Source organism: Cervus elaphus, chromosome 26, assembly GCF_910594005.1.
Source record: "Cervus elaphus chromosome 26, mCerEla1.1, whole genome shotgun sequence".
NCBI classification, from domain to species: Eukaryota; Metazoa; Chordata; class Mammalia; order Artiodactyla; family Cervidae; genus Cervus; species Cervus elaphus.
Genome location: NC_057840.1, coordinates 11,079,028 through 11,102,147, shown reverse-complemented (window position 1 = coordinate 11,102,147; position 23,120 = coordinate 11,079,028). Strand labels below are relative to the sequence as shown.

Below are 23,120 nucleotides of genomic sequence, written 5' to 3'. Positions count from 1 at the left end.
GTCCAGGGGTTAAGACTGTGCTTCCATTGCAACGGGCATGGGTTCTACTCCTGGTCAGGGAACTAAGATCCTGCATGCTGTGTGGCATGGTCAAAAATTTAAATTAAAACAAAAAAAATTCACTAGGTCCAGTTTAATTCCCAGGAACCTGCAAGCCCCCTGCTCTCCCACTTCACCCTCACTGAAATTGTTTACCTCCTTAAACTACTCTTGAGTCTGAAAAGCACTGGTGGTTTTGTGGAGAAATTGGAACACTTGTACTTTGTTGGTGGGAATGAAAAGTGGTACAGTCACGTGGGAAATAGCATGGTAGTCCCTCAAAAAATTAAAAATAGAATTATCATATGATCCAGCAATTCCACTCCTGGGTATATGCCCCAAAGAATTGAAAGCAAGGACTCAAGAGAGTCCTTGACAACCATGTTCAGAGCAGCATTAGTCACAAGAACCGAAAGACAGAAGCAACACAAGAGTCCATAAACAGGTAAATGGACAAACATAATGTGGTATATAGAATATTATTCAGACTTCAAAAAGAAAGGAAATTGTGATGCATGCTACAATAAAGATGAACCCAAAATGCCATTACGCTAAATGAACAAAGCCAGTAACAGAAAGACAAATACTATCCAATTCCACTTATGTGAGGCATTGAGAGGAGTCAAATTCACAGACAGAAGGTAGACCGGTGGGTACCAGAGGCTGGGGGATGGGAGGAGTGGGAAGTTACTAGTTAATGGGTATAGCGTTTCAATTTTGCAGGATAAAAATAGTCTGGAGATGGATGGTGGTGATGGTTGTAGGACAATGTGAATGTACTTAACAGTACAGAACTGAACACTTCAAAATGGCAAAGATGGTAAATTTCATGTTACATATTTTACCAGAATTAAATTTTTTAAGACAATATTTTTTTTAAAAGAAAAAAAAAAAAAAACCTGTTCTCAAAGCTAAGCCCCTCTAGAGGAGGGCATGGCAACCCACTCCAGTATTCTTGCCTGGAGAATTCCATGGACAGAGGAACCTGGTGGGCTACAGTCCATCAGGTCGCAAAGAGTTGGACATGAAAGACCATTTAACACTTCCACTTCACTTTCTCCTGTTTAAGGCCACTGGTGTCTCTTAGCTGGTTACTCTTCAGCTTAACTAGTCTTCCTGCTCGAAACCATTCTCCAGAGGACAACTAGAGTGAGGTTCCAACGTTAACTATGAGCATGCATCTGTAGGCCCATATCGTCTCAACTTTGTTTTAGGAAAACTAGTTAACCGGGCCTGAATTTAGCCACGGTGAGATCACTTAATGGGCTGAGATGCTCAGTGACACAAAGTCTGAATGATAGCCACTAACTCTTGCTCTGAGATGGCTTCACGGAGGTGAAGACAGTCCACCACAATGCCACCCTCACTTTGCTGGCTACATCTAAATACCTACCCTCATTCTCTTTCAGGTTTTGCTATGAATTCAACTCTTCTATGGTAGAAAATGATTCACTAAATTGAATCTAACAAAAGCTCTACAATTCTCTTGGCATTTCTCACCCAAAGGAAATGAGTGTAGTTCAGTCACCTGTTCCTTAGCGTGTTTCTGCTGCTCTCTTCTGCGTTCTTCTTCATCTACTTTGCTGATAACAATGTATCGCTCTTTCTAAAAGACATAAGGCAGATATTCAATTTTCTGGAAGCTACCCGACCCGCCTCACCCTCTTGAAATTCAGGTTCTGCCACCATTAGAAGTTATAATTTTTTATCAGTGCACAGTCTTTCAGGGGAAAAACACATTCAAAGTATCTTGAAATGCCACCAAAGTTGAGTTGTTGCTTTACAAACTAGAACTCATCTCCATGTTTCCATGACATTTTCCTATGATTTATTAATTCACCCCAACAGAGTCAATTATAAATATCAAGAGACTGTGAGAGTAAGACACTCCATAATGGACACTAAGATGTTGTACTTGAACATGGATTTCAAAATAGTTGGTTTTAAAATAAAAATTCTATGTAACCCATATAAATTTAAATCATTATATTATATACCTAAAACTAATACTGTAAGTCAACCCTACCTCAATTTAAAAAATTTCTGTATTGTATCTTATTAACATAAGAGAAAAATCCTGGATTTTCCAGTAACTTGTCGGGTAACTAGCATCTTCTTTCTCACACTGCATTCTGGATCAATCAAACACCACAAAATCTCCTGTGTCAAAGTTTGAGATTTATCTTCTAGCAAGATTTAATACATAATCTCTTAATTATACATCTCACTTAAGAACAAGAACCAAATTCTTTTTTTTTTTTTTTCAAAATACTGAGTTTATTTCACATGTATATTTTTGTCTCCGCACCATTTCCATCTGTCTGACCACCACTACTACTATTCCTATCATAACATTCCATACATACTTAAAACCAAGCAAAGGGTGGAGTTCCATCTTTAAAAACTAAACAGGCATTTTGGACAACACATTCTTGGCAATGGAACGTGGACAACATTTATCAGACACGGTAGGAAAAGTTCTCACTCTGCATTATAAAAAGGACAGCCAGATATCAACTGTTACAGAAATGAAATAAATTCTAAAATTCTATAGTTCCGTCAAAGGAACCCACCATCAGCCCACCATTACCCATTTCGGTTCTATCACTGCTCTCTGGGAATACATGATGACAGCATGCTTATGCCCCAGATTCTAAAACCTAATTTTAGTGGCCCATGTAACAAGAAGCAATTACTCCAGGAGTACCATGCATACCAGCTTTCTGTGATGATGAGAACACGTACTAACATTTGCATGCTCTCAAGTTTACAAAGTTCAGTTCCATCCACTACTTTTTAAAAAGCCGTGAGACAGTAGAGCTCATCATCACCATGCTCATGAGTGGATTTACAAATGAGGAAACTGAGGCTGGCAGCGGGGAAATGACTTGTCCAATGTCGCCCAGCTCATGCGTATGGGAGTCAACTCTGATTTTCAACTTCCTGATCTGACTGCACTTTGTATTTGATTACTATGGCACTGGTTCAGTGCATTTAATGTTGGCCCTGGATAAGCCTTGGGGTTACCTTTTCAGTTTCTAAAGTCTCAACATGAATGCCTTTGGGATACCTAAAGAAAAGAAAGAAAACGTGCTTATCAACAGATGAGATAATGACAGCTAAGACCCTAAAGTACTTTTAAAACAACTATATAGCTATAATTTCATTACATCAGTTTTATTAAGTATGCAATAAATATCACTACAGGAAGACTGTAGAGTAAGCCTATTCCATAATATTTCAGTTTCCAAATGTTTCCCTATCTCTGCTCTTAGAATACAGCAATGTATCTCATTTCAAATTAAGTTTTTAGGACTTAGACAGTTTCTGAAATGTCAGGCATCATATAATACAGTCAACACATTACTTCACAGTCAAATCTTGCTTCTAAATGTCACAATGCTTACTTCCTAAGTGAAATTTTGAAGGTCTCTTTAGATGGTTTGGGGCACACACAGGGGAGGTTTGAGATGAGTAACTCTGTGGTAAGCTTGCACAGTAGTTGGCATCTGCCAAGGAGAGGAATCTGGAATCCATAGGGAGTATGTTGCAAGGATAACATGAGAAGAAAGGAGCCTGATCAAATAATAATGGCCCTTTTCCTGGTCTGGTCAAAGTAAATTCACTGGCAGATTCTAACGAAAGAACAAGAACCCCAAACAAAGTCAAGTGCAAACATCCATCTCTCCAATCCTGACCTTCAACTGCTAAGTTAAGAGATTTACTTGAAAATATAACTAAACTAATGGAAACACCTCCGGAAAAAAACACATACAAAATTTTGGACATTATTTCAGGAGATTCACAGGCCTCCTGAAACCCACCCATGGTCTAATCCCTGCTTTAGAAAAAGCATTCACCTTTCATTTAATCTACTTTATTTCAGTATTTCTTATAAACAGCAAAAGTATGAAATTAAAAATTTTGTGTACAATGCTACTGAAATATAGTAAAGAAGGCAGCCTAATATAATTAAATATTTTAAGCTGCATAAATTAAATGACAAGAATCTAAGTAAAAATTATCCTGTTTCAAAAAAGAAAAACAAAGACCATTCACCTGAGTATTTCCCAGGTCTTAAAGCCAAACTTTATTATATACCTTCAAAGGTACTACACATACCTTCATATACCTTCAAATAATACTTCAATTTAGGATATGCCAAATCGATCATTAAAAGAAAACTGTAAAGCCTTTACAGCAGCTACTAAGAAGCAAGAGCAAATAAATTAAGCGGGTATTTAACTTAAGAAATTGGGGGGAAAACAGTAACAAAATGAAGCACTGCCCAAGAACACAGTATGGTCAAGTCACCAAAACCAGCAGAACATCAAAAATGAAATAAAGGCTAAAAAACTGCTTTTAATTTTTTAATCCTGGGTCCCTCACAGAGCCCTCATGTATAATATAAACACTTACTTCCAGCTCAAAGTCTGATAAATCAGTTTTCTTTGGAACCTACGAAAACAAATGAAAAGGTATTAATTTGCAATCATTGAAGCAAAATTCAAACTGACCAAGCACTGGTTGGGAAAGACCACATAAGTTTTAAAAGAGGCTTCATTAGAAGTGACAGTTAACATGCAAAAAAGAACAGAGAGGATGCTTGAGGTGGGAGGATTCCTCACCACCTTTCTTCATCAAAATGCTCTTTACTGGGACTTCCCTGGTGGTCCAGTGGTTAAGAATCCACTTTTCAATGGACAGGACTCGGGTTTGATCCCTAGTCGGGGAACTAAGATCCTATATGCCAAGGGGCAACTCAGTCCACACACCACACAAGCTGCGAGACAAGCCCGTGTGCCACAACTGTGTCCCGACACAGCCGAATCAATGAACTGAACGTGAAAGTGAAAGTCGCTCCGTCATGTCCAACTCTTTGCGACCCCATGGAACAGTTCATGGAATTCTCCAGGCCAGAATACTGAAGTAGCCATTCCCTTCTCCAAGAGAACTAATGAATTGAAAATGCTCTTTATCACTGCTATTATTATACTGCCTTTATAAAAGAGGCAGAAGTCCTTATCAAACCAAAATATTACCTCCTGTGGCTGTATGAACAGAATTTTAAGTAGACAGATGCATTAAAACACTTCTGTTGAAGCTAGTCACAAAGGAGAAGGAAGGAAAGCAGGCTGTTTCAATTACTGACTCTGAAACACCGATGCTTTTTACTGCAGAGAGAAATGAAAAGGACAGAAATAGCCTAACAATGGACTCTGGCTCTTCTGAAGTCTTTCTGTATGAAGCACACATCAAGGCTACAATAATTACGCACTCTTGAGCATGTCTTAAAGCAGAGGTGCATAACAGTTTTCTTCCCTCCAGGACAGGACAAAGCACTCATTCAGTGTCTCAATATACCATGCTCCCCACTGCGTTAACACTAAAGTTAGTGCTGAAATCTTGGGAACATACCTATAATAAAAAGACTATTTATGAATGTTTTTAAGAGACCAAGAAGAGCACATGCCAGAAATCATCTACCTTTCCCAAAAAAGAACAAGTGAAAATATTCAAGGCAACTGACCCAGTACATGGCTCTAAATCCAAGTTCTTGTCCTCTTCACTTTGTAATAAATCTTCTATTTTCTTTCTGAAGAATTAGAATAAAAATATGACCATCAGCATCATTAAGGAACGAAGTCATCAATCAAAAGAACCACCATACTCAAAAGCAGTAACATATGACAATGTAATTTTACCAAATCATAACTTTTTAGTTCAGTAAGGCTTAAAATACTTTACTTTGGCAGATTCTTTTTGTCATTGTTATTAATGAGTCAGTGACAACTTCTCAAGGATTCATTGATACAAGTGATTTACATTTTTACTTTCCTAGTCAAGTAGTTTTGTTATTCAGTTGCCAAGTAGTCTGTTGTTCAGTCGCCAGGTTATGTCCACGTCTCAACAACATGGACTGCAGCATGCCAGGCTTCCCTCTCCCTCACCATCTCTCAGAGTTTGCCCAAGTTCATGTCCATTGAATCAGTAATGCCATTCAACCATCTCATCCTCTGTCACCCTCTTCTCCTTCTACCTTTAATCTTTCCCAACATCAGGGTCTTTTCCAATGAGTCAGCAGTTATACTGATAACTAAACTAAGCAAAACCAGACGCTCCTCCCGTGGCACATTTGCTTGTCAGAACTTCACCACAACAGAAAAAAAAAAAAAAACACAGATATGTTGCAATATCTGGATGGGCCTCTGCCTCTGGGGGAACAGTGGCTGTCAGGCCTGTGGTCCACACAAGAGGTCTGCCCCCTTGCCAAGGCAGTCTCAGGCCTGGTGACACATGGCAATTCTGCGCACAGTACACAAAACTCCATTTACAATTGACAGCAGATGGTTGGATGGCATCACCAACTCAATGGACATGAGTCTGAGCAAACTTCAGGAGACAGTGAAAGACAGAAAAGCCTGGCATGCTGCAGTCCATGGGGTCGCAAAGAGACGGACACAACTCAGCGATTGAACAACATATAACACAAACTCAGGTATGCCACAATTAAATCCTGCCCTCACATCACCCTCTGTGTGCGCTGTGTGTGGGTATCACAAGCCTGAGATACAGGCATCGATCCTGCCCCAAGACACACGTCTCATCGCACGTCTGCTTTCAGTTTAGGAACTTACACTACTTGGTCAATAAACTTCTTCTGATCGTCAGGAATTGTCACGGGACACTTTGAAGTGTTAGGAGACGTGTAGGACAGAGCACCTGCGCCGTTGGACTGCAAACGCTTCTCATCATACTGCTCTCTTAACTGTCTTTCTTCTTCCTGATTTAAGTACGGAATTCCTGAACAGAATTTTTAAAAGTGTGTATTAGCAGAAGTCACTGTTTATCATAAAAAATTTTGTAACAAACCACAGAGTCTAAAATACTTGGGAAAGACCATATTTGACTACAGCTCAAAAAAAAAAAAAAATCAATGGAAACAGCAAGTGATTTTGAAATGTATGTGTCTTATTTCATTCACTCCATGTGCTCATTCGTTCATTCATCTCTCAATAAATTGTAATTTGGCATGTACACTGTGCCAGGCACCATACCAGGTGCCGGTGAGCTAATGATGAACAAGGTAGATGCGTCCTGCTCTGTAGTGAAGGGAACAACCTTAGGACGACCAAAGAAGGCCACCAGGCAGGAGGACCCAAAAGGTGAGCATGGATCAGACACGCAGGAACTGGGGGAAGAGTATTTCAGGCAGGGAACAGACATAAATGCCCAGAGGACAGAAATGGCTTGGACTGTTCCAGAAACAGTTCCAGAGAAGGAAGCTGTAAGCAGGAGAACGGAATAATGTCAGGCTGCAGAGGATGGGGCAGGATTACACGGGCCCTTAGAGGCCACGGTAAGAATTTACTTATTCTAAGGACAACGGGATGCTGTTGCAAGGCTTTAAGCACAATAATCACATTATCTGCTCCGTTATTTTCATGTACTTTTTAAAAATTATTTACTTATTTATTTTTGGCTGCACTGGGTCTTTGCTGCTGCGCACGGGCTTTCTCCAGTTGCAGACAGCAGGGGCTACTCTCTAGCTATGGCGGGCACAGGCTCTAGAGCTCACTCAGGTTCAGTAGCTGTGATGTACGGGCTAGCTGCCCTACTGCATATGGAATCTTCCTGGACCAGGGATCAAACCCATGTGCATTGCAAGACAGATTCTTAACCACTAGACCAGCACGGAAGCCCTGCTCCATGTTTTTAAAAGACCATCTGGACTTCTATGAGAACTGAAGTAGGGAGGTCAGCCAGAAGGAACTGTTCACTGTGGTTGTCCAGGCAGGAGATAACCGCTTAGATCAGAGATCAGTACACCTTTCCTTAAAGAGACAAACAAGAAACATTTTAGGCTTATGGGCCATATGGAGATCTCTATGGCAACATGAGATCTCAACATCTTTGTAACATGAAAACAGCCACACACAGTGAGTAAAATAAATGGACACAGTTGTCCCAATAAAGCCAAAAGCTACCTCCTGGACATATTAAATCATCTAGGGATGTACATATAAATGAAGAGCTACAAATAAAAGGCTAAAGCTTAGGAGAAAGGTGCTGAGATACAAATTCAGGTGTCATCAGGATAAAGGGGGGCATTACAAGTCATGGGACAGTTAACAAACTGTGGAACCAATGATGAAGTTAGAAAATCATCATTTGTCAGCAGTAATAACTGTCTCAAGCAAGACTCATCAGTGGATGCTAAACCTAATTGAAGAAGTCTGATCAACATTCCAAACACCAAAAGCTGCACAACAATATGCATGTACTTAATACCAGCCAACTGTATACTTAGAATTGGTTAACAGATGACGTACTGTACGTGTGTTTTTCTAAAAGTAAACAGAAGAGCGATAATCATCAGTAACTCGGCTCACTGGTGTCACGTTCTCCTGATATGATGTACTGAGCAGCACGCATCTGCAGTGTCTCTGCCCGAGACGAATCGATGCCTCTGGACTTGGCTGCTGCTGCTAAGTCGCTTCAGTCGTGTCCGACTCTGTGCGTCCCCATAGACGGCAGCCCACCAGGCTCTCCCGTCCCTGGGATTCTCCAGGCAAGAACACTGGAGTGGGTTGCCATTTCCTTCTCCAATGCATGGAAGTGAAAAGTCAAAGTGAAGTCGCTCGGTCATGTCCAACTCTTAGCGACCCCATGGACTGTAGCCTACCAGACTCCTCCGTCCATGGGATTCTCCAGGCAAGAGTACTGGACTTGGCTGAGGAAACATCAAAAAAGTCCCAATCGAGGGGCATGCCACAAACTAGCCTCCGCTACAAAATACTGTCAAGGTACTCAAATCAAAGACAGACTGAGAAATTGTTCTGGATTGTAAAAGAGCAAAGAGATATGACAGCTTAAATGCAGTGTGTGAGCCCAGAGTGAATCTGGATGGGGAGAAGTTGTTTTTCTCTTTTACTCTAAGTAGCAAAACTTATATACATTAGGTTTGTAAATGAGGTAACAGTACTAGAGCAACATCCATTTCCTAATTTGGATTACTGTACTGTGTAAGAGAAGGTACTTGTTTTTAGGAAAATGCACACTGAAGTAGTTAGAATAAAGAAATGTCATGTTTGGAACTTACTCTAAAATGGTTTGGGGGGAAAAAATTATACACAAGCATGTAATGAGAGAAAGGATGACAAGGCAAACAGTATAATGCCAACATTCAGGAAACTGGAGGGCAGGTACCAGGAATTCTCTGAGGTATTTTGGCAACATTTATAAAGTCTGAGATTATTTCAAAATAAGAATTTAATAATAAAAAGTAAATAAAACCATGGAATATATGAGACTAACATTGAAGCCAGAGGAGACGAAACAGTCAGAATGGGGAGAAGTCCAGAGGGAGGCAGGAGGAAAAGCACAGAACGAAGAGTCTAAAAGCCAGGGGAGAGTGTCCAGGGGAGGAGGGAGCAATTGACCCAGTCAAATTCCGCCAAAGGCGGAGTGAGGACAAAGAAGGATCCACAAGGTGTGAGATCCTGGCAGTCTGACCCGACCTCAAGTCCAAGGAGGGCTGCGGACAGCAAACGGGCTCAGGTGGGTAAAGAGAAAACTAGAGGGGAAGAGGCAGGAATGGCAAGCGCAAGCCCCTCATTCAAGATGCTTTCCTCTGAGTGGGAGCATCGCAGGCCAGAAGTGGCGCTGGGGATGTGGAACCAAGTGAGGGGCGGGTGTGCTTGGTCAGTGTTATTCTGAGACAGACAGATCCCCACGGGCGTGATTCATCTTCACGTGCCACCTACTCCTTTGGTGGTCGGGTGAAATCTACAGGCCCCACCTCAAAATGACGTTTTCAAATGCATAAAATAAAATACACAAGATTATAAAGGAAAGTAATTATACTGAAATAGTTACCAAGAACTTTTTTTATATCTATGATATAGTAATGTAAGATACCAGCTTCCTGGTCAACACATTAAATAAGAAGACCTAACGGCAGGCACTTCCCCACTGGTCCTAAGACTCTGCGCTTCCAATGTAGGGGGCCCGGGTTCAATCCTTAGTCAGGGAACTAGATCTGGCATGCCATAACTGAGAGTTCACATGCTGCAACAAAGATCGAAGATTCCAAGCGCTGCAACTAAGACCTGGTGCAGCCAAATAAGTAAATTAAATACATAAATATTTTTTTTAAAAGACCTACTGGCAGGTGAATTAATGATGGTAATTTCAAAGTACTGGCGAAGGTAAACAATATTCAAGATATCTGCCACAACAAAAATGCCACTTGAAGATACCTAGGATTTCACTGAGGACAAACTTCCTGCTACTGCTAAGGTGGCTGGGTTGTTGCCTACATTCCTAACAGAAGAAATGAACAAATTCAGTTCAAGGTTAGACAAAATATAGATGTCAACTCATCACCACCTTCCCCAGATTCAGACTCCAGAACTCACTCTATAGCAGGAAAGCAGCCTCTGGACTAGATTAAGGAGCTCTGCACTAAAAGACGAAGAACGCAATGGCACCCCACTCCAGTACTCTTGCCTGGAAAATCCCATGGATGGAGGAGCCTGGTAGGCTGCAGTCCATGGGGTCGCAAAGAGTCGGACATGACTGAGCAACTTCACTTTCACTTTTCACTTCCATGCATTGGAGAAGGAAACGGCAACCCACTCCAGTGTTCTTGCCTGGAGAATCCCAGGGATGGGGCAGCCTGTTGGGCTGCCATCTATGGGGTCACACAGAGTCAGACACGACTGAAGTGACTTAGCAGCAGCAGCAGCAACACTAAAAGAATGTTTACAAAGGTTGATGGAATGATCAGCAGAGAAGGGAAAACATCCAGCAGACAGAAGGGCAAACTGGAAGGGCCAGTGCCTGACACAGAGGGAGGGACTAGCCTTCTAAGGAACACCTGTGAAAAGGCTGGGCCCAGGCTCGGCGGGGAGACCTGTGGGTCTGGTGGTAAGAACACAAACTGGCTCTTGCCTGCTGGCTTCTATTTTCATTGAGTCATGACCAGCAGCTGAGAGGGAGGCCTGGAGAGAGAAAGTAAAAATACTGATATCGTAGAAAGTCAGAAAGGGAATTTCTAAGTCAGAAAAGTAGGATTTCTGAGCATGATGGAGTCCTTACTTGATGCTTGTGCTCATGCATTTAAAGTGACAAATGAGCTCAGGTATGTTCCATTTTACTGCAATACTCAGATGCTCAGGAAGAGAGAAAGTGAGTGATCAGAACCAACTAAGGCTGGGACTTAGCTAGACGAGTTCAATATGTGGAGAGGAGCAAGAGGAAGAAGAAAGGATAATAATGGACCAGGCGGACAAGGAGCGAAGTTAAGACCAGACAGTAGGAGGTAACTGACAGTGAGAAAGCAATGGAGATCAACCAACTGCTGAAATGAGGTAGCCAAGTGGATGTGAAGGACGAGAGGAGGCGCTGTCAAGGAGAAATGATGGAGGTGGGCACAGTTCCTCCTGATAAGACCCATGATGCCACTAAGGGAGTGGACAGCTAAGGGGAGGCAGAAGCGAGGACTGCTGACCCCCTGGGAGTAGACACGACAGAGCTTTTGCAGGTGCTCCATGTGGATGCTGGAGTAACCCAGAAGGAGGAGAGAGGTAGGAATAGAGAGAAAGATGAGCCAAAGTCTAGGCTTCTGGTGTCCTTGCAAACAGAACCTAAAATAATTGAGGCTGGGGTGAAGAGAGGGGAACATTTGCAGGAATGCAGATTCCACCTGGAGGTTAAAGAGCATAAATTCAGGTGTTAGACAGCCTGCACTAGAATCCCAGTTCTATCACACCCAGGACGTCAGCAGAAGGGGGACGGCAGAGCTGGTTACACAGCCCTGGGAAGAGCCGTGGCTCCTGAGAAGAACTCAGCTGGACTGAGGTGGAAGGCCTACCGCCCGGCTGCATAGACAGCTGAAACCATCTGTGCTTGGGAGAATGGTGACGGCAGTCACCTGGTTCCACTTCAGACAAGGAAGTCAGAGGTATGTCCAAGGAGGCTGCCAGGAGGAAAGGGTCTAGCATGTGCAAACCCTAGAGTGCAAAGATTTAATAAGGAAGAGGAATAAAGGTCCGGGTCAGATTTAAAGCACAGGGATAAGAGTCTCAGTAATAACAGATGGCCTGGGAGCCCTGATGCAGTTGTGACTAAAATACTTCAAGGTCTGACTACAAAACTAGAAAATGAAGCATCCTTCATGAAGCTGTTTCTCTCCTTCTATGAAAATAAAACCATCAGGCTGGAAATTACACATTCATAGGAATCTGGTTAAAGTAGTTCCTTCAAAACATTTCTGCAATAAGACTTCCCAGATGGTCCAGCGGTTAAGACTCCATGCTTCCAATGCAGGGGGCACGAGTTCGATCCTTGGTCAGGGAACTAAGATCCCACATGCCAAAAAAAAAAAAAAAAAAAAACTGCACACATTCCATCATAGTACTCTAACTATATGTGGAATTTGTATTTTATAGTGGCTTTTAGAGTCAAGCATGAGCCACAGGAAATAAAATTACTTTGTTATACCCAAATTGTGTTACCCAGCAGGTTTACCCACTAGGTTAAGCAGTTTGGATTCAAAAATTTTTTTAGCATTTCCAAATATCAAAAGCACCAGTAGATATGAGGATGCAGCACCACTGAAGCAATTAAACAACCAACATGACATGGTCCTAAAGACCCTACAAGGAGATCATGCTGAGGGAAAGAGATTGTAGCTGAAGTCTATGTTCTGGAACCTTTGCTGAGAAATATCTCCTTCCCTACCTCACTCAGTAACACATCCACCATGGGAAAGAAAGCAGTTTACAAGAATAATTAAGTGAAAAGTAGCTACTGACCTTAGAGCAGCAGGCACTTAATACTGCTGGGAACGACAGAGGCTTTCCCAGGCACTTTTAGGGAAGTAAATGAATGGAGGAAAAAAAAAACCACTCTGATGTGCTTGAACGTCCAGTGTTCATTAATTAAATATTTAACAATCACCTCTCTGAGGGATCATGCCCTACGCTGGGGACAAGGACTCGGACTTGGTCCCCCCACCCCACCAGGTTGCTGGTCAGCACATCACCCAGCAAGTTAGCCATCAGAACTGAATTTTTTCTTCCAAAGACCATCGCAGTATTACTGAAACATGGCCGATTATGAAAATGCGACACTGGACCACTTGTCTCAGTGGAAGACAACAGGGACACATACCCCACAGGGAGTCTGCCAGGCGACTGAGTCACACCAGTGACAGCACAAGCCCCACCCAACGACTCTGGGGGCTCGAGAGGCCTCATCAGAGCTAAAGGAGGCAGCAGCGCCTCTCCTGTGCCACTCATGCTGGACCAGGCCTTCAACAGCGGGGCACAATAAAAACTCTAACGGCTGCACAGGCTGGAATGGAAATCCGAGACCCTGTCTCAGACAGTACGCACAGAGAGATAATTCTCAACCGAGTCCAGATTTACAAGCTCTGAAGAGAGGTCACGTGTAATCTTACCGTTGCGAAAAACCTTATTAAAATCAAATCCTTGGCTTGCTAGAAAGTCAATGCTTGAGCTCTGAAACAAGATAAATAGAACATGCATTTCAGTGATGTTCATGGCAGGTGTGTGAACATAAGCAGAGAAAGAACTCTGGGGAGTAAACGAAGGCAACCAGGCAAGGGGGTAGCATGCCACGGGTGAGAGAACAAGGGGCTTCTACTCCACGGCTGCTGAACTGTCCATTCATTCACTTCAACTATCTGGGCTTTTCCCTTATAGTTTGTAAGACAAATATCCTTTGTTACCCAACATTTAAGAAAATCTTACTTGGTGAACATATATTCTCCCAAGAGGCAGGAAACTGCTGAATAAAAATTAAATGTATTTCTATTATCTCACCCCAGGTTCAAATTTAAGGGAAAAAATGTGCAAATTATAAGGTATCAATATTCACTTCAACTTAGATTCTGGAAGCCCAAAATCTTAACTGGATGTTCTTTACATTCAACATCATAGTACAGAAAAATTCCCAGTAAAGAGACTTACTAAACACATATCTCAAAGTCAAAATATATACGTAAATGTAGAAAAAATATCAAGTAAGTAATTATACACAAGAATGGGAACATTTTCACAAAGTCCTTACTCAACTGACTGAAGGTGGGAAACTTCACTGAGCTTCTCTAATTTTATTTTCGTTTTAAGTCAGAACCGCCTTGTCTAACTCAATGAAACCATGAGCCACTCTGTGCAGGGCCACCCAAGACGCAAGGGTCATGGTGGAGCGTTCTGACAAAACGTGGTCCACTGAAGGGAATGGCAAACCACTCTAATTTCTTGCCTTGAGAACCCCATGGACAGTATGAAAACAGAAAAAGATACATGACACTGAAAAATGAAATTCCCAGGTCGGTAGGTGTCCAATATGCTACTGGAGAGAAGTGGAGAAATAACTTCAGAAAGAATGAAGAGACTGAGCCAAAGAGAAAACAATGCCCAGTTGTGGATGTGTCTGGTGATGGAAGTAAAGTCTGATGCTATAAAGAGCAATACTGCATAGGAATCTGGACTGTTAGGTCCATGAATCAAGGTAAATTACAAGTGGTCAAACAGGAGATGGCAAGAGGGAACAGTGACATTTTAGTAATCAGTGAACTAAAACAGACTGGAATGGGTGAATTTAATTCAGATGACAATTATATATACTACTGTGGGCAAGAATCCCTTAGAAGACATGGAGTAGCCCTCACTGTCAACAAGAGTCTGAAATGCAGTACTTGAGTGCAATCTCAAAAACGACAGAATGATCTCTGTTCATTTCCAAAGAAAACCATTCAATAACACAATAATCCAATCTATGCCAGTAATGCTGAAGAAGCTGAAGTTGAATGGTTCTATAAAGACCTACAAGACATTCTAGAACTAACACTCAAAAAAGATGTCCTTTTCATCATAGGGGACTGGAATGCAAAAGTAGGAAGTCAAGAGAAACCTCGAGTAACAGGCAAATTTGGCCTTGGAGTACAAAATGAAGCAGGGCAAAGGCTAATAGAGTTTTGCCAAGAGAACACACTGGTCATAGCAAATACCCTCTTCCAACAACACAAGAGAAGACTCTACACACGGACATCACCAGATGGTCAACAGCAAAATCACACTGATTATATTCTTTGCAGCCAAAGATGGAGAGGATCTATGAAAGAAAGTGAAAGCGAAGTCGCTCAGTTGTGTCTGACTCTTTGCAACCCAATGGACTGTAGCCCACCAGGCTTCTCAGTCCATGGAATTTTCCAGGCAAGAGTACTGGAATGGGTTGCCATTTCCTTCTCCAGGGGATCTTCCCAACCCAGGGATCGAACCCGGGTCTCCCACACTGCAGGCAGACACTTTACTGAGCCACCGGCAAGCCCAGGAGAGGCTCTATAACAGTCACCAAAAACAAGACCAGGAACCAACTGTGGCTCAGATCATGAACTCCTTATTGCCAAATTCAGACTTAAATTGAAGAAAGTAGGGAAAACCACTAGACCATTCATGTATGACCTAAATCAAATCCCTTACGATTATACACTAGAAGTGACAAATAGATTCAAGGGATTAGATCTGACAGACAGAAAGCCTGAAGAACTATGGACAGAGGTTTGTAACATGTACAGAAGACAGTGATCAAGACCATCCCCAAGAAAAAGAAATGCAAAAAGGCAAAATGGTTGTCTGAGGAGGTCTTACAGATAGCTGAGAAAAGAAGAGAAGCTAAAGGTAAAGGAGAAAAGGAAAGATATTCCCATTTGAATGCAGAGTTCCAAAGAATAGGAAGGAGAGATAAGAAAGCCTTCCTCAGTGATCAATGCAAAGAAATAGAGGAAAACAATAGAATGGTAAAGACTAGAGATCTCTTCAAGAAAATTAGAGATACCAAGGGAATATTTCATTCAATGATGGGCACAGTAAAAGACAGAAATGGTACAGACCTAACAGAAGCAGAAGATATTAAAAAGAGGTGGCAAAAATACACAGAAGAACTATACAAAAAATATCTTCATGACCCAGATAACCACGATGGTGTGATCACACACCTAGAGCCAAACATCCTAGAATTCGTGATGTCAAGTGGTCCTCAGGAAGCATCACTACGAACAAAGCTAGTGGAGGTGATGGAATTCCAGTTGAGCTAGTTCAAATCCTAAAAGATTATGTGTGAAAGTGCTGCACTCATTATGCCAGCAAATTTGGAAAACTCAGCAGTGACCACAGGACTGGAAAAGGTCAGTTTTCATTCCGATCCCAAAGAAGGACAATACCAAAGAATATTCAAACTACCGCACAATTGCACTCATCTCACACGCTAGCAAAGTAATGCTCAAAATTCTCCAAGCCAGGCTTCAACAGTATGTGAACCATGAACTTCCAGATGTTCAAGCCGGACTTAGAAAAGGCAGCAGAACCAGAGATCAAATAGCCAACATCTGTTGGATCATCTAAAAAGCAAGAGAATTCCAGAAAAACATCTACTTCTGCTTTATTGATAACACCAAAGCCTTTGACTGTGTTCAGTTCAATTCAGTTCTGTCACTCAGTCATATCCGACTTTGCAGCCCCATGGACTGCAGGACACCAGGCCACCCTGTCCAGCAACAACTCCTGGGGTTTACTCAAACTCGTGTCCATTGAGTCAGCAATACCATCCAACCATCTCATCCTCTGTCATCCCCTTCTCCTCCCCGCTTCTATCTTTCCCAGAATCAGGGTCTTTTCCAATAAGTCAGTTCTTCACTTCAGGTGGCCAAAGTATTCAAGTTTCAACTTCAGCATCAGTCCTTCCAATGAATATTCAGGACTGATTTCCTTTCGGATGGACTGGCTGGATCTCCTTGCTGTCCAAGGGGTTCTCAAGAGTCTTATCCAACACTACAGTTCTAAAGCATCAATTCTTCAGTGCTCAGCTTTCTTTATAGACCAACTCTCACAAACATACATGACTACTGGAAAAACCACAGCTTTGACCAGACGGACCTTTGTTGGCAAAGTAATATCTCTGCTTTTTAACATACTAAAAAGAAACTAAAGAGCCTCCTGATGAAAGTGAAAGAGAGAAGTGAAAAAGCTGGCTTAAAACTCAACATTCAAAAAACGAAGATCATGGCATCCAGTCCCATGATTTTGGACTCCAAAATCACTGTAGATGATAACTGCAGCCAATTAAAAGACACTTGCTCCTTGGAAGAAAAGTTATGGCTAATTTAGACAGCATATTAAAAGGCAGAGATGTAAAATAAATAAATAAATAAAATAAAAGACAGAGACGTTACTTTGCCAACAAAGTTCCATCTATTCAAAGCTATGGTTTTTCCAGTAGTCAGGTATGGATGTAAGAATTGGACTACAAAGAAAGCTGAGTGCCAAAGAATTGATGCTTTTGAACTGTGGTGCTGGAGAAGACTCTTGAGAGTCCCTTGAACAGCAAGTCCAAGGGAGATCCAACCAGTCCATTTGAAAGGAATTCAGTCCTGAATATTCACTGGAAGGACTAATGCTGAAGCTGAAACTCCAATGCTTTGGCCACCTGATACGAAGAACTGACTCACTGGAAAAGACCCTGATGCTGGGAAAGATTGAAGACAGGAAGAGAAGGGGACAACAGAGGATGAGATGGCTGGATGGCATCACGACTCGATGGACATGAGTTTGAGCAAGCTCCATGAGTTGGTGATGGACAGGGAAGCCTGGCATGCTGCAGTCGATGGGGTCTCAAAGAGTTGGACATTCCTGAAGTAACTGAAGGTAGAACAGTTAAATCTGACCCTTTATAGAGCAGCCCTTCCTCAGTCGCACTTGATGTTACACCATCAGTCTAGACTGAGGATGCTCTGCCAGTTCCAATAAGCTCATTACCATATCCACTTTAGAGATGCTGCTGAAGACAACGTCGTCTACACAGAGGGCTTCCCTGGTGGCTCAGATGATAAAGAATCTGCCTGCAATTAAGGAGACCTGGGTTCAATCCCTGGGTCAGGAAGATCCCCTGGAAAAGGGAATGGCTACCCACTCCAGTATTCTTGCCTGGAGAATTCCATGGAGTCTGGCAGGCTACAGTCCATGGGGTCACAAAGAGTCAGACATGACTGAGCGACAAATACCATGATAACAGAAAGGGAAATGTCTTGGGGTCTCTAATCTGAGGAAAGCTGAACTGGTCCTAAGTCCTGGTCCATTTTGATCCTTTGGACCACAGAACTGACCGTGTGTTTCCCCCTTGTCTTGGCTGGTAGGAAGCTCAGAGACAAGCAGGTAAGACTTTCTTTGGCATGAATTCTGTGTTCTAATCATAACACAGTAATCACACCCTCATTTTTCTTTTCTTCCAATTTTTCACTTACTTATTTTTAATCTTAGGTTAAAAGGTTTTATATATTATATATACTTTTATGTACTTTATGTATCTTTATTACTTGACACCAGTTCTTTTAAACTATGAGCAACCTAGTCAAATATACATGGGTATGTGCATGCATGCACACACACACACAGATACAGACACATCATTTTCTATCATGTCCAGGTTTTCTGTGATGTGAAATAAGCAACCATTTCCCCTATATCTTCCTTGTTCATCCTGTTCTGAAATAAGACCCAGTGCCTTCTGACTTGGGCCACAAGCCCCTCTACCTTCCATGCCTGAGTACTCTTAACTCTGCTCCCCTAATACCCATCACTGACAGAGACAACAAAAGATGGCTTATGGAAAGGCGTTTTTACCCCTCCTATCACTAGACTCCATCCTAACTTTCTTCTTTAAAAATCAGAGTCAGAGATCATGCATCCCCTTTTTCAAGCTATTTATTTTCTACTCAAATAATACTCTTTAGACTGCAAAAAAAAAAATGTACTCTATGCCCCTGAATTTAAAGCCTCTTAAAATGGTAAATTTTAGGTTATGGATTTTTTTTTTACCATAATAAAGAGAAAACACTTCAAACCAACAAACTTTATTTATAATATACTAAACACTATCTTTGGTTTGTTCTAAATGTACCATTTTCAGGATTCAAAAGATGAGCATAGATATTAGAGAGGACAATTTGAGGCATCTATCAAAATTTTAAATCTATAAGTTCTATGACTCATCAATTCCCCTCATAGGAAAGCTATCCTATAAAACATTCCTGGAGTTCAACTTGAAACTTAGTCTGTGACAACCTGGAGAGGTGGGATGGGGTGGGGGAGGAAGGGGAGGGAGGTGCAAGAGTGAGGGGACATATATACACTTATGACTAATTCATGTTATTGTACGGCAGAAACCAACACAGCATTGTAAAGCAACTATCGTCCGATTAAAAATAAATTTAAAAAATAGCTTAAAAACATATGTTGATTCGGCAAAAAAAAAAAAATTTCCTATATACAACCAAGACACATGCACATGGACACTGACTATAGCACTGTTTAAAATAGGGAGCCACTGGAAAACTTTCCAATTCCAATTAGATAAATTATAATACACCTGTATTATGAAATATGAAGACATTGTGTTAAATGGAAAATGCAAGTTATTTAAAATATGAATGTTATGATTCTGTGTATATTAAAGCAAAAAACTAAAACTGTGTTTGTGTGTGTGTGTGTGTGTGTATATATATGTAAACACAGGAGCATATGTATATATGGCACAAAAGGAGTGAAATGGGGAAAGAAGTGGCATGGGGGAAGAGGGGATTTAAAAACAACATTTTTTACTCTATAGACAGCAGCAGTGTTTTGACTTTTCACGGCCATGTATGTATTTTCTTCCATGAACTCCACTACAGATGTTCAGGCAGAAAAAAGAAGAACAGAAGAAACAGGAAGTGAAGACAATGAAGACGCCTTGCAATTCACCTGGACGGGCACGCGCTGCAGGCGTGTGCATGGCTCTCAGGGCGTCATTCCTCCACATCCTGCCTAGTGTGCGTGGCTCACTGTGTGTACAGATACTTAGTTTTCACACAGCACAGAAAGTTGTCTTGCCCCCCAATTTTCCCTGCTTTAAGGATAATAAAAGCTTTTCAAGATCAATTTTTCACTAGACACAATCTTCACCCTACTCGCCGACTCTAGAAGCTAAGTTCCTTTAAAGACGCGACTCTGCTGCAGGCATAGATTTTTAAACAAGACAAAATCCACCTTAGATGGAGGACCAGAAAAAAATCCAAAGATACTATCATTTACCTTATCCATACAATTGCCAAGTTTACTTACTGAGTCTCAACCTCTTCCCTGCCTTTGTTTTTCCAGAACAGAGAACTGCACCATTTGAGCCCATTAATCTCTGGCCTGTCTTCAAGTCTATGATGTTTTTCCTTTTTTTAAGGAGTGGCTGGCTATCAGGACTGCATGAAGTGTTCCAGGTGTAGTCACAGGATGATTTTGTGTGATGGGTAGGGTTCTTCCGACCTGTCTCCAGTTGTGTTTGTGTTGGTCTTTTAGAACATACTGTCATCCCTAAGATGTCTCACTGCCACTGTGTGCATTTGATTAATTCCTGGCTAAAACCATGGAATCCACTTTAAGGAACTGTCTTTTCCTGCTACCACTGGAAAACTACATCCATACAAATGTCCAAACTGAACCTATCTTTCTCAGAGAAAATTTACAAATACCATTTAATGAAGTATTCTATACTCATGTGACTGGTAAATAGCTGTTAAATGAGGATGAGACGGTTGGATGGCATCACCGACTCAATGGACATGAGTTTCAGTAAACTCCAGGAGTTGGTGATAGACAGGGAGGCCTCACGTGTGGCAGTCCATGGGGTTGCAAAGAGTCAGACATGACTGAGCAACTGAACTGAGCTTATTGCAAAGTAAAGAAATATCAACTATGGTTTATCTGCTAATTTAAGAAAAATACTGGATACAAGAGTAAAATTACCTTCTCTCCAGCTCCTGACATACAATGAATGCTGCTTCATTTGTTTACATCCTGCCTTATTACAGAGAGAATCTGACATGACTCAATCACTCAGAAGCCTACCCTCCAGGCTTTCTTAACTGCAGTACTACTTAGATGCAGGAAAAGGGACAGATGGGAAGACTCAAAGGAACTAATGTTACTCCAGGGAGAGAAGCTCAGACATAAGATTATAAGGAAGAGAAGACCAAAACTCAGGTTTCATCACATATCCATATGATAGACACTAATTCACACTGTCCTTATCAATAGAGATCAATGATCTCCTTATTCGTTAATCAGATTATTAAGAGAGCAGAAAGGGGAAGCTGACATTCACCGAATGTCCACCAGATCAGCTACAACTCTGAACTGGCTGTTCTAAAGGGGACCCTCCCTGAATCCTCACCTTGGCTCATAAAGTCAGCCCTTTCCTCCTCAGGAGGCACCAGTGGTCTTTTTCTACCCTCTTTCCTAACTGGTAAGCTTGGGAAAAGAAACCGAGCACATGTAACTTAGCCCCTTCTGGGTTCCCTAGTGGCTCAGACAGTAAAGAATCTGCCTGCGATGCAGGAGACCTGGGATCGATCCCTGGGTTGGGAAGATCCCCTGGAGGAGGGCACAGCAACCCACTCCAGTATTCTTGTCTGAAGAATCCCATGGACTAAGGACCCTGGGAGCTATGTTCATGGGGTTGCAAAGAGTCAGACACAATTGAGTGACTATACTTTCACTTTCTCTTTTAGGTTTGCTCTTTTCAAAGAGCATACACACATACTCTGCTCCTCCAGAAAATAAAGGTCTACCCTTGAAGAGGCGTGCAGTGAAAATGGGGTTGGGAAAAAAACCTGCAGGTCCTAATCTGTAGGTTCAGTTCAGGGGTAAGACAATAAAAAACATCCCCCAAAGAGCCACAGTACGAAGTCATGGTCTCAAATTCAGCTCTACTTATAATAAAGTTCATGTTCCCATGTCCCTCTGCCTGTCTCTTACATCTTATTCCTTAACTCACTCTCAGGTCAAAGGAAAGATGAGAGTATAATTTATTTATAATCCAAAAACTGAAGGTCAGTGAGGTAAAGTGATTTGCCCGAAGTGCAAAGTTGGTCATAGAACCAAATTTTAAAGAGAATTCTGATTCCACGTTTCCACACAGCTTCATCAGGGATTCGTAACAGAAAAAAAAGGAACAACAACTCAGTTATACTACTAACCTGACAAACAAATTTGACATCTGGTGAGGATCTATTGAAGGGTTTCGGGAAAACATAGAAGTTAAAAGACTTCGTTATATACCTGGGGAAAATAAGATAAAAGGAGACTTAGGGTGTTATATTATGCCATGACAAAAGAATTCCCACCACTTGTTAAAACAACCTACTTTGAATCTGTGTAGTCATACTTAAAAGTGCAAAGGCCAAACTGAAACAGCAAAAAGTCCATGGAATGCTGGAAAAGGGAAATAAAATATCTGTCAAAACAATGCTGTATAGTCGACATGAGCAACAGTATTTGCAATCAGGTAGGTTTTCTGATTATTCTACTTGACTTTGGCAGAATACTTCTGATCCAAACCGATTATAGACTATCTATCAGGAGCATTATTAATTTATGAATATTTCTTACTATTTTCCCCAACTAAGCACTTATGCATCATCCAGAGCATCATAGTAAACCTATTTCCAAATGATTAAAATAACCACATCATATTTCCTGTAAATGAAATTAACAATGAAAATACTAAACCTTCCCCAAAATGTTTTCCAGCAAACAATTATTTTTGCTGTTGTTTTAAATACCACTAAATATCAATTCATAGCTGGGGTTGAGAAGTTAATAAGCAAGCTTGACAATTTTATTCCTCTATAATTTAACATATGCAAGACCAACATGGGAAAAAAAAATGAGATTTTCTAGCACACCCACTTACCTTTTTAAGCTTCTGATACCTTTCTTCTGCAGTGTCAAAACCATTTGTTAATGCGGTGACTGAAGGTCCATCGCTGATTCCTAGATTTTAAGAAAAAAAATTTTAACCTATTCGTAAATGCTAACAGAAAATGTCAGTCAACTATTCAATGGCTCTATAATTTCTTATTTTTATGAATTAAAACTAACTGGAAGTGCTCTTTATTTCACTTTTTCAAAATTAGCATGAATTTCGCAGGCTAACAAGCCAAACCCTGTAATAGAGAATTC

The 23,120-nt window shown here is 41.3% G+C and overlaps 1 protein-coding gene across 1 annotated transcript in view; it reads right to left on the bottom strand.

Annotated features, from left to right (window-relative positions):
* Window positions 1-23,120, bottom strand: part of LOC122684278 — an 831,075-nt gene that overhangs the window by 132,918 nt on the left and 675,037 nt on the right. Inside the window, 9 exon segments of the mRNA XM_043888282.1 lie at window positions 1,568-1,645; window positions 3,067-3,109; window positions 4,459-4,497; window positions 5,570-5,635; window positions 6,678-6,843; window positions 13,508-13,568; window positions 22,136-22,217; window positions 22,303-22,370; window positions 22,852-22,931. Of these exon segments, the coding sequence (XP_043744217.1) occupies window positions 1,568-1,645; window positions 3,067-3,109; window positions 4,459-4,497; window positions 5,570-5,635; window positions 6,678-6,843; window positions 13,508-13,568; window positions 22,136-22,217; window positions 22,303-22,370; window positions 22,852-22,931 (683 nt within the window).